The sequence below is a fragment of the Varroa jacobsoni genome, unplaced genomic scaffold (genome assembly GCF_002532875.2).
Source record: "Varroa jacobsoni isolate VJ856 unplaced genomic scaffold, vjacob_1.0 scaffold_663, whole genome shotgun sequence".
Taxonomy (NCBI): Eukaryota; Metazoa; Arthropoda; class Arachnida; order Mesostigmata; family Varroidae; genus Varroa; species Varroa jacobsoni.
In genome coordinates, this window is record NW_019213565.1 from 158,149 (window position 1) to 174,240 (window position 16,092).

The following is a 16,092-nucleotide window of genomic DNA, read 5'->3' on the forward strand; positions in this document are numbered from 1 at the left end:
CGGAAATGGCTGTGAAAACGTCCCGTTCCGTTGTTAACAAAGCTACTGAGACAATGTTTACTTCTATATTTTGTTGTATAAAGTGCTTTCGGGCCTAAATATACATTGGCTAAAATTGTGAAAATCGAGATCTTTTTTCCATACGAAGAAAACATAAGGAAGTTAATAGGTTTTTTCTTATTCGAACTATAATTGCTACAAGTGGAGATGAACTGCATTTTAGGTTGGGTTTTACAAGCCTCGTCGTTTCGGTTGTCCCCGCGGCAGTACCATAAATTGAGATTAAGTTGAGGACCCCCTGCTCCGAAATCCTATCCTTAGCTTATTTGGACCGAACCTTATTGTCCATTTTATTCATTTCCCAATCAAATTTGTTTATTATATCGATGTATACAATAAATAATTGTAATAACACTTTAATAAATTAGGAATAAACAACACTACAGATAAGGGAATAACATATCAACACGCCATTGTGCTTATGATCATTGTCTGGTTCATACTGACATGTCTGTCTTCGATTTATCAATTCTTAAGCAAATGTTTAAATTCAATCGTTTCGAAATACGAATAATAGGGTAGTTTGCTCAAACTGATTTTCTGACGTAACTTCAGTCCACATGAAAAACATGGAAACACTTTCCACAAGTTAAATGATTGTTTCAGGTTTCACATTCGGTGCTGCTGTTAGTCACGGCTTAAAGTGACTGTGTCGTAGGAAGTGTCTTGGACTACCTCACTTTGGTCGTAAGTTCGGACGTCAAACATTGCGCCATGTAACAAGTCTTCGTGTGTTGTAAAACAAGTGTTTTACAAACATGCTGTTTTATTCCATCTCAATCAATACTGCCCATTCGCGCGCATTCTTGTTTAAAATCATCACAATGAATTTTATGCCGTGTGAGCCGCTAGCGAGGTGGTCTGCTACAACACCAGTCCCGGCTTCGTTCACTATGCAGTATCGATATTTCAACCCGGCGATAGCCTGTTCCACAGAGTCCGACGGCTTTACCCGAAAGCACTACCTAACCGACGGCCATTTGCTTACACAGCCTCCAGCTGGACCGATAGTCTGCTCGAACCTGTTCCGCGGTAGAGATCTGTTGGTCGATGTTGTGGTCTCTGTGCACTTCCGTATAGTTCACCCACTCTACACTCTTGCGCCTCGCGCCCTTACCGCCGTGGCAGTCGAATGCTTCTTAGTGACCAGTTTAGGAGTCAGATCAGATTAGAGTATACGGTGTATACTTGGACGCACTCAGTTAGACAAACCAAACCAGGAGTCAGACAAGATCTGATGTAACGTACTATTGTGCTACGGTTGACCGCTTGGCATTTCGCGTGCTAAAGAATCACGTCGTCTGTGACTGTTACGCGGAGGGTGGAAACCTAAACCCTGTCAGGGTTGCAGCTGCTCTCGGTAGCGGCAGTTTCGTTGGTGCCGCTACTAATACCAAGCTAGTACTGAAAAAGGAGTGCCTCGTTCTAAATATCCTCTCCTTGCATCTTTTGCTGCATGACTAAGGTAAGTAGAAGCGCTGTCTACCGTTTTTGCCTCCATCAACAGCTTTTTTTTGGTACTACAGTTTGATAGTATAGATAACTAACCTGAATATAATTCCAAAGCTGAACTAATCGACGTGCTTGAGCTGGTAACCTCGTAAAGTTCGTTCGCGAGCACCGCGTGTGCGTCGAGTTTGAAACTGAGAATATGGATATCTCTGGACATTTTCCAACAAACGTGCCTGTGACTCTGCGGTATAGAAGCTGCATATTGCCGGCACCACGTTCTAATAATCAGGATTCAACCACAAGCGCTAAGCGTGTCAGTTAGAGTAATGTTTGTCGAAACTAAAGAGGGTAACTTTTTAGACTACCTACATTTTACGTCCAATTTGTTGACAGGAACGTACATTGCTTTGTTCTGCCTTAACTTTTTATTTTTATCGGGGATAAATTACAGTTAGCAAAGTTTCGTACGTGCTTTTAATATGACCAATAGAATCAAACGAAATAAATGCAAAACATCATCGTCTATACATATATTACAGATAAACATAATCGAAAAGATTAGCTGGCGATCTCAGATGTTTAGGCTTAAGATATTTAGTATACGTTGTTCCTTAATGTTGCAATTGATTTATAAAAGCTATTTAAATTCAGTTTTCTTTTTATTAAAGTCTATTGCATTAGATATAGTATAACAAATGGGTGCTTATACAGGCTTTACTTGCGTAAACTACTACTACTATGCAGAGACCTCGTGTTTATTGTTATTATAGATTATAAATTAGAGGGATTGCAAACTAGACGTCATAAAGAAAATGTTAACCACGACGCTGGCAAACGACATGTCATGCCATAGGGTAATAAGAACTAGTTATGTTAATAGAAAAAAGACATACCCTGCGGATCTGTTTCGTATACTGAAGTATTTTTATTTCCAGTTCAAATGCCCGTTATAGCTGTGTCTTCTATAGGTTTACGAATATCATATAACGTTATACCACTAAATCGCGGCTGTGTTCTTTGGTAATGTTCTTTTGGAAACACTATATTTTACTTAGAGACTCAGTCATGCTTTGAGAAACGAGTGACTGCCTTTTTCGCCTAGGACACATTCATGGATATCAGAGTCTATGGTGATCATAATCGATTACCATATGTACCGCTAGGACCTACTTACAAATCCAACGGTTTATAACAATTTTCTCGTTTGTCTTATTGTTGATATACTATTTTCATTTTTATTTTCAGAAATAGTTTGCGCCAAGTGAGACAATTTTAATATTGTTATGTCTGATGTAATTTCACCCATTCCGTCAAGTGGACTGGGAGGCAAAGATGACGAAAAAAACAAAAGCACACCGAGCCAGAAACAAAATCATGAACAAACACCAGAACAGCACCAGTTAGAGGCCCAAATATCTGAATCCGAGAAACCTCTAGTAACAGAAGCTATTGTAGCTGACGTCGTCAAGGTTATCTCGAAAGCGCAGGAAACTGCGATCGGCGTTATGGAACTGAGCACTCCTTGGCCAGCAGCGAAAGAGCAGGTATAATCAGAGGACCTAAGTAAATGTTTCGAACTATACGTACAGCATTGTGTTAGTTGAGTATTGCTTCAGAGAGTTGACGGCCCCTTCCGACATAAACAAAGTGTTTCCACCCCGGGCTTTGAACCCAGACCACCATGTGTTCCTAAGTTCAGTAATCGAACTCCTCTATTACGTAAACGTAGAATCTGCATTTAGGGTTCAGTCAGATTATTGTTGACGAACGTTTAAATAAACAATGTTTTGCAAATCGAATTGCGGCGTAGGGTCAGCCAGATTACCGTCTAAGAGATGCTAGCAAGTGCGCAGTTAATACACGGATTATTTATGCAGTTTGACTGTTTGCTACTAGTAGCTTAATGATGTATTAAAAATTTTTGTTTACCAATTGTGTACTTACTCCCTGTTACTACTTTATATGGCAAACTACGTGAATGGACTCTATCTGTTTATGCACCAACCGAATTTAAGTACACAGTCATAAAGTGCAAAAGAGGATTTACGATAATGGGAGATTAGAATGCATAATATGGCCAGAAATTATTCGCCTCCAATATCTGGATCTTTGTGGATCTGATTGGTACTGGCAGCCTTTTTTGTTTCAACGTAAACCAGCCGTTGGGATAGTCATCACAGTAAAAAATTCAAAGATTAATTGGTACAATTTATTTCATACATTTTACTTTCAGAAAATCGGTTCGGGTGAACCCAAATCAAGCCCAGACGATTTGAAGCTAGATGTCGCCGAAAAACAGGACGGATTTATTGAGCAAGAAACACTTGCAAAAAATCAGGCTACTTCAGGTCTTACGCCAGCCGAGGAACTAGCTTCAGTGACACAGAAAAAGGACGCGCTGGAGAAACAGCGATTATCAGAAAAAGAAATTCGCGGACTAAATAAGATCCTCTTTGAATGCAGAGGCAGTGCACAGGGTATGTTTTATGTTAGGTATTTTACTGCTTAAAATAATTGTAGTAATATTCAAAATTAAAAACAAGCCACGAACGGATAAATATTCTTAGCAAAATATTCCGACCTTTTACTAGTTGAACTTTTTCTAAGGATACAATTGTATTATGTCGTTAATTGTCTCTCGTACAGGCGTTAAGGGCGATGTACTTAAGGTGCTTCAAGAGCGCCGACTGTGCGAGGAAGAATGCCTCAAAATCGAAAAAAACATTGGCGAGAAGCTGGCAGCGCTTACTGCAGAAGTTCACAGGTCAACGAAAGAGTGTATGGACAATAAGTCACCTGCCCTCGTTCTTTTTTCGTATGGCTACCATTTTAACATGCAATATTATGATGTTGTACATCGCCGCTTTCTATCTACATTTTATAGGTACTGTAAGTTAAGGAATAATTTAACTGTGGTTCCTAAGAAATAATAGTTATTTCATTTCAATTCAATTCAGCTCGATAAAATTCGAGTTAGATGAAAACAACTATTGCGCAACGACGTTTCCTATTAAAAAGTTCCATAAACGAATTTAAAATTGTAAATTGAGACATTTTTAAGACAGTTAAGATGATTCTTTTTTTGTAAGGTCAAATTAGTACACTGGCGGGGTATCCGTCACACAGCTCCCCGCATCTGCTACATTTATACCTATCGAATGGCGCATAACTCATGTCGGAAGGCATGCACCGCATGAAATAATATAAACGCTTATGTTAGGTATGACCGAAGAAGTTGAACCCGAGGCCCGAACCCCTATTCCTGTAGGAAGCGGTTCGTCCTTGGGAACCGCCGGAAAACGGGAAAAACGCGCGAATTCAAAGAGCGCTACGCCACCTCCCTCTGGTTTATCTGGCCAGGACAAGGACCGCGCTTTGCAAGATCGAATCTGCGATCTCAGCAAACAGGAACCTGCAAAAAAGGTAATAGACCTTTCGACATGTTAGATTCAGATTTTTTTTGTTAGTATTAATCTATCTACATGGGGTACGGAGCAGGGCAATCGGTTGTTCTCAATATATAATGCTATTAACTCCTATTCCTAAGCACGTACTTTATTCAGGATAAAGCGCATCTAAATTGAGTATAATTAACAAATGAGTGATTATCGTACGCAGCTTCACTACGCGATTTTCCAAACAAATTATTTAGTGCAGATGACGATTACATTTTTTTACTGTAATCAAATTCCGTCTGTTTTCAGTTATCGGCAAGTTCAAAAAAAAAGGCTGTTGAGAGCGTATTGCGTAGCCTTGGCGATATTGATACAGTCGAGAGTAAACTCCGCGCTCTATGCGAACTGCACTATGAGACGTTAGAGCAGCTCAGGGAAACGCAGGCCACTGCAGAAAAGTGGAAAAAGCAATTCCAGGCAAGTCAGAAAGAGAACAACCGCTCGTTGTTGGCGAGGGATCGCCTTGAAGGGCTTTGTCGGTACGTTAACGATGATTACAGATGATGGTATTATTAGTCTTTGGTAATTTTAAGTGTAGGCAGGTTATTTTCTATTAGTCTTTGATAATTTTAAGTGTAGGCAGGTTATTTTCTATTAGTCTTTGATAATTTTAAGTGTAGGTAGGTTGTTTTCTATCTTCTAGATAGTGCTATGCTAGTCAGCTCCGCTTGTAAGAAAAACAATGCACAAATATTGTATATGTAGACATGAAACACACTTTGGTATAAGTGCGTTTCGTGGAGCGTTTATTTAAAAAATATATTAACGTTGTGTTCATATATATGTATATATATACACACGGTGCCCTTTTCCTGTGCCATACAGCTCCCTTTTCTACAAACAAGACAAGTTCACTATATTATCGTTGCAGTCATCACTAAAGCTCGTTGAGCCAAAGACTCCTCTTACGTTAAGCGCGAATGATAATGTTATTAGATTACTAACAGGTGTTCTAATGAATTAAAAAAAATGTTTTCGAGGGTAAACACGTAGTAAGCGCCTTCTTTCGACCATCACGAATATATAGAAACCATTGTGACGAGCTTACCATGATCTGCGTATTTACTCATACACTCTATATTAAGCTGGGAAATGCTTCGCTGTTCGGTTCTTGTTCCCGCTTTTATAGAGAGCTGCAAAAACATAATAATGCCATCAAGGAGGAATCGGCTTTACGTCGCCGCGAGGAAGAAGAGAAGCGGAAGCATATTGCTGCGAAATTCCAAGCGACCTTGACTGATATTTCCACCCTGATGGCCGATACTCAAGAGACTTCTGCTAAATTGCGGCAAGACAATGCTCAGTTGGCTGGCAAGCTTCGGACGCTTGTTAATCATTACGATATCTGGGAGAAGGTAAGCGAGCTGAAAGAAGGAAGAAACCCAAAAAGCTGTCTGCAAAATAAGAGGTTCATTAGTGGGTCTTTCTTACCGTATGTACAATGCATACATATTAGTAAATGCTGTAAGAGCTTTGCCCTGTAATGTTTCTTTATTAGAAGCTGACGAACCTTTCCATTGCCCATATTTTTATGAATATATACTTATATACATCTGCTATTCATGCAGCACTCGGAAAATATGCTAAAACAGAAAACTATCGAAGCTGACCTCGCAATGGCCAAACTTCGCGAAGCGCAACTTCTTCGTGAAAAAGACGTGACGGAAGTGGAGCACTCAAGAAAATTGCTTGAGACCGCCACAAAGGAGATGCAATTGCAACTTAAGGCTTCGCTCCGAAACGAAATTCTACTTCGAGAACAGTTAAAACTGCACAACGACAAGTACGAAGAGTTCCAGGAGGCGATCGTGTCCAGCAATAAGGTACATAATGAACTGTAACCGTGAATTTTGCACCTCAGTTGTTATTGTTGTATCTCTTAAAGTGGCCGAAACAGCGCCGGTTGAAACTTGCACGTCAGGTACTAGCAATAATAACATCTCACTCAGTGTTCTGATTAAATTTACTTACGTTATGAGTTGATACCAATGCATTTTTGTAAGGAATTACAAAGTTGCAGCATGACAATCCAAAAAAAAAAGCGTTGCAGCTGTTTAAAGCAGTTTTTAAAGAAGGTGCTGGACGTGAAATATTGAGGTTAAAATTGATCTAGATCTGCCATCTGGTTCAACCCAACAGAGCTCGACAAACCAATATCTTGAGACATGTGCTTAACAAGGACGTAATCTATTACTTCCGATTACAGATGTTCACTGATTTCAAGGGCGAAGTCGAATCGATGGGTAAACAGACTCGCAAATTTGAAAAAGAAGCTCTTCAATGGAAACAACGGTGGGAAGAGGCCAATCTCGCAACGGCTCGAGTGTTCCAAGAAAAGACCAAAAGTGATTTCAAAGTTGAAACTCTTTCACGACTTTGCCGTTCACTACAAGATAAATTACGAATCACAAACAAGGATATGGCCGAACTTGAGTCAAGTGTCGCCAGCCAAGTCGTTACGGAAGAGAAAATCAAACTCGAGGAAGAGCTACTCAGAAAACAAAGGGAGATCGAACAGCATAAGCATGCATTGAAGGTTCGACAAAAGGAAGTTCAATCAGAGTTAGCCGGAAGTACTGAAGTTGCACAGAAAGTTTCGCAAGATATTGAGCAAACCCCCGAAGGAATAGCTGAGGGGCCGGTACCTGAGGCTGTCACAATAAACGATGACAATACGGATACCGGAATTTTGCCGGAAGAAAGCCAGGCATGGGAATTATGCTAGACCTCTATTTTTGTTTTCAGTTTGTCAGTATTCTTAATTTGTTGATATTGCTTACCACTTTTTTTCAGGACAATAAATTGGGTAAAATCTGGCAGTCGTTGTTAGCGCGTTAGTTAGTCGTTGTTATCTGTTTCTTTTATCATTTCATCTTGCATCTGTTCATTTCATTTCATTATATCAAAATCATCTTAGTGATCATAAAGGTAAACGTTTTTTAATATTTACTATAAAAACTAAAATTAATGTAAATCAAGCGAAAATTAAGTCTAAAGAAGTAGTGTAAATTTTAACAAGATTCTGATTTGTCCACTTCAGGAGGCGCAGCAAGCAAACAGCGGTTCCAGTAAGAAAGATGCTAAGAAAAAGAACAAGAAAAGACATTAAACCAGGGATCCTTTGGGGATCAAGGATGACCAAACAAGGAGCCTTTGAGTCAAGACTCCTACAACTCCTCGATTAATAAGCTAATCTGTACCGAATGAGAGATAAGAAAGCCAAGGAAGGTGTGGCAGATGTAAGAGAAGGTCGACGAGACAAATATGTTCTGTGGTTTCTATTATGGAGAAGGTAGTGAAATCAGTCGCGAATTCAACGGCTGCAGGTAACAATTTAGAGGAAACGGTATAATTTTTTACGAATTTACCCCAATTTTCTAGGACGCAAGCTGATTAAGAGGCAGAGCTCGTAGGTTACAAAGGAATGCAGTCAAATCGAGTGGACAAAAAGCTGTGGTGTTCACCAGGTTGTTAAGTACAAACAAAAGAAAAAATAATGAAAACGGTAGAAACAGTGTACAGTTTACTAAGGAAACAATAATTAACTTATCTACATTAAATCAAATCTATTATAGACACGTACGTGACAATAAGGCAAAACCATCACGATCATAACGAAATCGCTATTTAGTTCATCCATAATAGCGTTCATTGTCATTTGTATTTAATTACCTTTTAATTAATTACGTATGTATTTATTTTCAATTAAGACAAGACAGTAGAAGTCTGATTTCTGCTCGTATTTCCATCTGGTTGCACTTGCTGAAAATGCAGGGGTGAAAACATGTAAAAAAACAAACAAAAAATTATTAGAAGAATATGATTAAAAATATATTACGGTTACAATTATATAGAACGGATAATTGTGTATGATTTGCGCTTCATTTGCTGGTAAAGAATAGTCAACTTAGGAACAATAGAAGGACGAATCCACGAGAGATAAACACTACACATTAGTTTTAATAAGAAATGTATTGTTTGCAATGTTTTGAACATAATACGGACATATTGCTTTGGTTCACATAATGATAACAATTTCTGAAGATAATTGTAAATGTATGTAATTTAGCTGTGTTGCTAAGTCAATGCCTTCCTACACTGCGTTTTTTACCCTGTACTCTCTCATTCTTTTTAACATTTGAACAGCTGGAACACAATAAGCGTTTCACTTGCGCATCCTTTTCGGTCAGGAAATTTGCCGACGGACCTGTAAGCGTTTAATATCAAACTTACGCCGACAGATCGTTAACCGCTTTGAATATTTTTACGTGCTACTTTAGACGGCGAAGTGCCTACGAGTGATAGAGACCAGGGGCTGCTGTATTGAGTCCGACCAAGGATGCATAACTACCCATTCTGTGTGAATAGAGAAATTTATTCAACAACAAACACATTTTGTATCGTATAGAACGACTCTATTTGTTTATAGCTACTCCCTGATCGCTTGTTCAGTTCGCCTAATCAGTAAACGTGACACGCATCGAAAGTTGTATACGAACAGGTTAGTTTTGAGACGATTTAATAATAAACTGGAACTTTTTCAACGAAGAAAAACTTGTCTTATCTGTGAACCACAGAAAAACGTGAAACAATAGTAATATATATAATAATAATATAATAAACAAATAGAAATAATAGAGTCATAGAAGTGGGCATTGCATTCTTGTTCGAAAACGGTTACTATACCTCCCAATGAAAATGCAGGTTAGTTTTTCACCGTAAAAAATGCTAAGAAGTTTTATATACCAATTACAATTTTTCTAAAATTGTAATTGGTATATAAAACTTTATAATATTTTTTACTTCTAAAATTCTTTTTTACTTCTAAAATTGTAATTGGTATATATAAGCCAAACCTTTTGGTATTTTTGTAAGGCTAAAGATAGCTTAACTTTATCTCACTACAACGTGCCGAGCAAAGCTAAAATCGAATCTGCTTTTGTTCACTTGATTTGATTTTATTTGCTGTGCAATTGGTAATACGCTTTTAATGTGCCCAGCAGAGACGATTGTTTTTATCCTGTTTAAATGACGCCATGGATTCTAGGCATTCATACTGCCTGAAAAGTACGAATTTACGAAATCAGGCTCTCTATATGGAAAACAACTTTATCCTAGAATTCGTTAGTATGCCCGGTACTACTTAGTGGCATTAGAAAATGACAAAATCAGAAGTTCCTGTAGATTTTGCATGCTCACTTCATTGATGCGTTTGGCCAAGTTTCCGTAATTGGCAAAGCTATCACTATATTATAATTTACTTTGATAACAACTAGAGGCAGGCAATGAACATAATCTAACAAGCTTATTTCAGAAGCGGCACATTACAGTCTTAAATGTCGGAAGAAATTGATTTGATACGGTATCAGCTACATAGGCATAAAAATTCCATAACAAAGGAACCTTAATTTTGAGAAGTCTGCCCTTGAGAAGGCTGGAAATGAATAATTATTGAACTATATTTTAGAGGATATCAGAACGCTCGCCTTCGAACCCAGATCATCCCGCTAAACGTCCTTAGAAAACGCATCGGTGTAATCGCGTTCGAGCGGATTTTTAATTTAGGCAGCTACGCTTTGCCTCTGGGATAGGTTAACATTACTTAGAATAATTCTGTACAGTATTGTCATTGCAGAAAAGTGTTTTGGTTATGTAAGGCATTTTTATAACAAAGTGCTTTTTTTTAGTCAGATTTGTAGCTTCACACAACGTGTAACTCTTATAACTCTATCCATTTCGTGGAGCATGTTAGCGCAATACAATTTGTTACTTCCACATGGGATATTACCACCGGGGATGTTCACGGGTCACATGTGTTAATGATTTTACCGTCCATAAGGACATGCAAGAGATTGGCCAAATAACATACATATCAGGCTGTCGCAAGCGATTTCGGTAGACTTTAAAATCTAACAGCTTTTGAACTACGCGCCGCCAGCAGACGGAATTTAATGAGAAATGTAATTGTCTTCTAAAAATGAAAACAGTTTTTTTTGGAGAAAATAGTTCGGGAAAAATACCTTTTAATTTCAACGATCAACGGTCAGTGGGGAAATTCTTATTACTTGAAGATCACAGTGCTGCGGAAATTCATCGAATATTGGTGCAAAAATGCGGCAAAAAGGACGCAGTACGTGAGCGGTGCAAACATTTCAAAAACGGAGATCAGAGTCTTGAAGGACAACAAAAAGGTAACAAGGAAAGCATCGTCGCAATTGAGGAGGCTTTTTACGAAAGCAGAACTTGGAGTTTTTAGGGCTCTGTCGGCCAGAACTGGTATTGCCGATATAATGTGTTACAAAATTTTAGACTGAAAATGCGGAATCGACTCCAGGTCAGTAGAATTATTCGCATAATGTATTTTACATGCATTTTTAGTTAATAAAAAAAAAACCTGCTTGAAATAGATGGTTGCCGTAGAGGCGGAGTTCAGTACCTGCAGCCAACTGGAGAGTAAAAAGGCTGTAGAATAACGTCATCTTGGAGAGAAATCGAGTTCGGTGGCAGTATTGAGTAGATTCGGACATAAGGGGTTGGCAGTACTTGTAATAGATACCAAGGGGCATCTGCTGGTACGAGATACTTGCTGGAAATAAAACAATGAATGCGCGCTGTCTTGAATTCCTTAAGAGACCCATGAACTGTTGGTATGGCAAGCGGAAGCACCCGGTCTACTTACTTGACGAACGCCATACTTCATCACCATACCTAAACTGCGTCTGGATTAAGCAAAGAAATATTTAACGTTAGCTTCAATCGGCTTGTTCTCCCGATCTAAATCCGTGGATTACGGGGCTTCCCATGCTCTAAAATAAACAATTGCTGCATAAGCGTATCTGATTATCAATTTACTTCGAGGAGCCATAGAATAAAAAATTACATATGGAAACACGAATTGTGAATATATGGCTGTCCAAAAGCACCCCAAATGCTGGGAGAAGTGTGTAAAAAATACGTCATTAGGACAGGTATTACTCTAACAGGTATTAAAAGTAGTAGTTCTAACCTAACTAATTAAAAGGTTCTTCTATTTTAATGTCCGCCCGATTTGCTTGTAACAATATATATTCGGTTACCGAAAATAAATAGACGGTTTGCACATATCTTAGGTAAGATGTGTCGCATAAGGTTAGTGTTGGTATTTTCTGGAAGCTCAGAGCTGACAGTAATAGATGAGTTAAAACTGTTGAAATTTATTTAGATTCAAGATAGAGCACTGTGAAGATTAGCAAAATGTCTGCAAGAAATCGCTATATTTTTCAATTCTGTGATGATAAAGGCGCCATAAAAAAAAACAGCTAAAATGCCTTATCAGAAACGACCTAAAGATGTTTTTTTCGCTTTTATTTTAGAAATTCGATATGAAAGATGCTTTCAATAGCCATCAACCAACCAGAAAAAGTTGACTAAATCATTGCGGAAGTTAAGAGAGACCGATTTACGAGTCGCCATGAGGTCGCCAAGTTACTGAACATCCATTAGCAAGAAATCCTAATCTTTTCGAAGAATGCTAGCGACAAGGAACGAAGCTCGATATTCGAGCACCACACGAGTTGATTCATGAGAATTTACTCGATCGCAATTCTATCCGCGAAACTACGAAATTGAGCCATTTCTAAGCCAGTGGGTGAGTTTTATGAAAAGTAGATCACATGCGACAATAATGTGCAGAAAAAAATAGAAAAATGTGCTTCACAATATGTAGTAATGGCCGGGTTGACGCAAAAAAAAATCAATTAAAAATTAACGAACGGAAAATGCGTCGTCTGGCACCGTGACAATGCCATACTTCATACATCTTTAGCTACCCGGCAAAAATTTAAAAAATTAGGATAGACAAATTCAACGCATTCAACGGCCACTGTATAGCCCAGATATTACACCATTAAACTATTATCTGTCTGGATCTCTGTAAAACTCACTTAATGGTGTCAATGAAATTTCGCTGGAAGGATGCAAGAATTATTTGGTAAATGTGTTCTCTAGAAACCACCCCGGGCAGTCCTTTTAATTTAAAGAAACTCCTTTAACAAAAGTACATTTTCCTGGTTTCTAAGAGCAAATCCCAAAATTCTGTTTATTTAAATGAACTTTTTGTTTGGAAACTCACTGACCCAGCGTGAGATACGATATTACTCAGATCGAACCATTGCAATGTCTTAAATCTTTTCCAATAGATTGTTACAGTAAATTATAAAGCTCTCTTTTTCCAGCCCCTGAAAGTATCTTTTTCGAGCACCAGTGGACATCTTTTCTCAGTTGGCCTATTTATAGTTCGGTAATACTAAGCAGTCATGACTATAAAAGCATCATCATCGATATTTATTTACCCCACGAGTATAGTCTTTCGAAATGCCATTTGTGTTGTAACGTACTATAAAAGCAATCGATCCCGGTTACGTTGAACAGTTACTAATGGTTGAGTAATATCGTAACTATTCTTGTTAGGAAAGGAGCGATGGATTTTTCTTGGCACCGATAAGCCGCTGTTGCTGTAAGTACTGTTATAACATGTCGTCATCTGTCAACGATGCTGGTAGGTGCCGGCGCAAAGACCCCCGGATATGGAGTAATATCTTCCTGTAAAAATTACACCTAAGAGGACATGGTTTATCAGATTAAAGCGAGGATAATCAATAGGATTTGGTATGAGTCAGGCGATAGCGTACGAGGACATATGACAGTACATTTATGTCAAACAAGAAAACAAAAGTAAAGCGTGGGCCCTTACTGCAAGTTGCGTTCTGTCTCCGAATCACCGATCGTATCCAAATCTTTGATTTAAGGGCTGAGTCTGATTTTATACGCTTCATATGTAGCTTAGTTTAATGAACCCTACGTATATTGTATACAACATTCTACCAAGAAGTAAATCAACGAGCTATGATTCAAAGGAGGAGCTGTGGAACTTAACAGGGTTTGTTCTAAATAGGGAAATATTTCTAAACTGAAAAGTTTAGTATCTGTTGTCAAATCATAGCTGATGTGATTTTCGCAAAAACGATCTAGACAGTATTTTAGGCCGCATGCCCATTAAAGAACTTATTAAAGCTAAATTATATATATAAATATATATATATAATTGCAGGGACCAAAGTACGATTGTCAACGTTGGTGTGTTATACCCTTCTGCAGTGAATGGACGATGCAGTACTAAAGTTTCTCATTTATGCCATCTCCATACGTCCCCTAGTAATTAGGCATTTCCATAATAAAAATTCATTTTAATTATTGTTATTTTTAGCTGAATGAGGCTTCTTAAGAAAGAATATAACAAGGCTGACTTTTGTGTTTATTTGGCTGCGTAAGCGATGAACGTTACCCAAGGCCCTCGTCAATAGATTCCACTGTGACGTCCATTGTTAAACGCTTATTTCTAACACGGTGCCTGATTAGCAGTGCGGTTATTTTTTCGTACACGCAGGTAAGTCCCTAAGCTTACAATAGATGGCTTGCTATCTGAAAGGGATTACTCGATATATTTATTTTAGCTGCCGTTCAGTCGTATCACGGGTGTTGTATGCGAACTAAAAGGAAGCGAAGTGGACTTAAGCACCGTTCAACGGCGTGTTCTAACTTGACTTAGCTGATTGCATATATATATATATATGTGAAGGTGCACTGATGATGCTGTCAGATATGTGTCTGCGTCATAGAGCAATCTTCATTGGTGTTAGTACCTGCGTTGTTAGAAGCAAACAAACGAATATAGTAGCCCTTTGAATACGTAAGTTATGTCTAAAAAAAAGTTTTAAGAAACACGTACGTTTTACCCGCATGAGTTAAAGATTAGACACAATTACAATCAAGTATTCGCTATTTGCTGTGCCGGCTTGCCGATATCAATTTAAAATACTGAACGTATGATATGGGTCATTTTTCAAGAAATTGTTTAGTGGCTTTATAGACTCCTGCCCATGTTGTATTTACGTTTGCCTATTTATGCAGGTATTTTTGTACATGTGTGTCATTTGCAGGGTCATAAAGAAAATTATTACTTAGCCGATTAGCTACTCAACAAAAGCGAAGAATAACTCTACCATGGTGAAAACCAGTATTGAGCATAAAAATATTTCTCAAACATAAACGTTTCTTGTAAAGGGGCCTGCACTGAAACGCATGGTACTGGTATCATTGAAGACGTTTGTGGAGCCACGAAATACAGGCTTTTTTTATGAAATTATTGCTATCCTATTCGTGAACTGATTTATGTAACTTGATAAAATAATAATATGATATCTTATTTATACAGCTGAATTAATAGATCGATCGACTTCGTTAACTTGTCGATATGAAATTATTTAGAATAGCATTCGCGTATTGACTGCCGTTTTGCCAATTCTCATGATTTTTTTTCCTCTGCGCACAGCAAACTTAGAGATAAGTTTTTCCCGATATTATGTACGTCTAGAGTGTGACCGAGCCAACCAAAGGAGTACGAGTTCCTAAACCAGTTAATAAGTTAATTGTAGTTGTAACTACAATAGCATGACCGTCGCGCATCCTCCACACACTGAGCCGCAATGAAATTGTTTTAGCGGCACTATACCTCACGAGGTCCATTGTTGTCGACATGTTAACCCCGCATCGTACGCCTCATTATTTTTTGGACATCAAGGAGCGGAACAACGCTTTATGTGGAAAGAGGACTAGTCTAATAATACTAGTACTCTTTTTGTGAATCGTTCTACAGCTCGACGCTGTTCTTATACCGCGGCTGATGCGCAGGACAAGACTAACAGGATTGTGTTTTTATATTATTTCTGCTAGACCTGAACAAAGTGTAATTTAGTAAATGGGCGACTAAGACAGCATTGTTTTTTTTATTGAGAAGGCTATTATATAAACAATTTAGCGTTTTTATACTTACAATATATTATAGATTGCCCTGGCTAACACCAAAAAGCCAACCGTATCTGTGCAAAAGCCTCGCTGACGAGTTCATCAACTATTATTAGGCCTTTACGAGCAGCACACATGGATAAAACTACGATTCTTCGAGGCTAAACAGCGTTCACACATTCTCTGCAAACCGAAGGAACTTTGTCGATATCAGCTACCGATGATCACTTCGGTCTACAACGAACTTCTCAACTTACACTACGGTTATTGATCTGTAGCACTT

At 38.3% G+C, this 16,092-nt stretch overlaps 1 protein-coding gene across 3 annotated transcripts; it reads left to right on the plus strand.

The window, feature by feature from the left end:
* Positions 1 to 431: 431 nt before the first annotated feature.
* LOC111262450 (uncharacterized) lies at positions 432 to 9,521 on the plus strand. 3 transcript variants are annotated; one of them, XM_022836732.2, is made up of 10 exons: positions 432 to 1,525; positions 2,758 to 3,056; positions 3,746 to 3,989; positions 4,159 to 4,401; positions 4,733 to 4,935; positions 5,217 to 5,446; positions 6,097 to 6,322; positions 6,536 to 6,790; positions 7,174 to 7,674; positions 8,008 to 9,521. In XM_022836732.2, the coding sequence occupies exons 2-10, from the start codon at positions 2,796 to 2,798 to the stop codon at positions 8,074 to 8,076; spliced, it is 2,232 nt and encodes a 743-aa protein (XP_022692467.1). In that variant the 5' UTR covers positions 432 to 1,525; positions 2,758 to 2,795; the 3' UTR covers positions 8,077 to 9,521. The 3 variants fall into 3 exon arrangements, with proteins under 3 accessions (XP_022692467.1, XP_086825245.1, XP_022692469.1); XM_022836734.2 differs by having other exon boundaries at positions 438 to 1,525; positions 4,159 to 4,290; XM_086969119.1 differs by lacking the exon at positions 2,758 to 3,056 and having other exon boundaries at positions 437 to 1,525.
* The last annotated feature ends 6,571 nt before the right edge of the window (positions 9,522 to 16,092 follow it).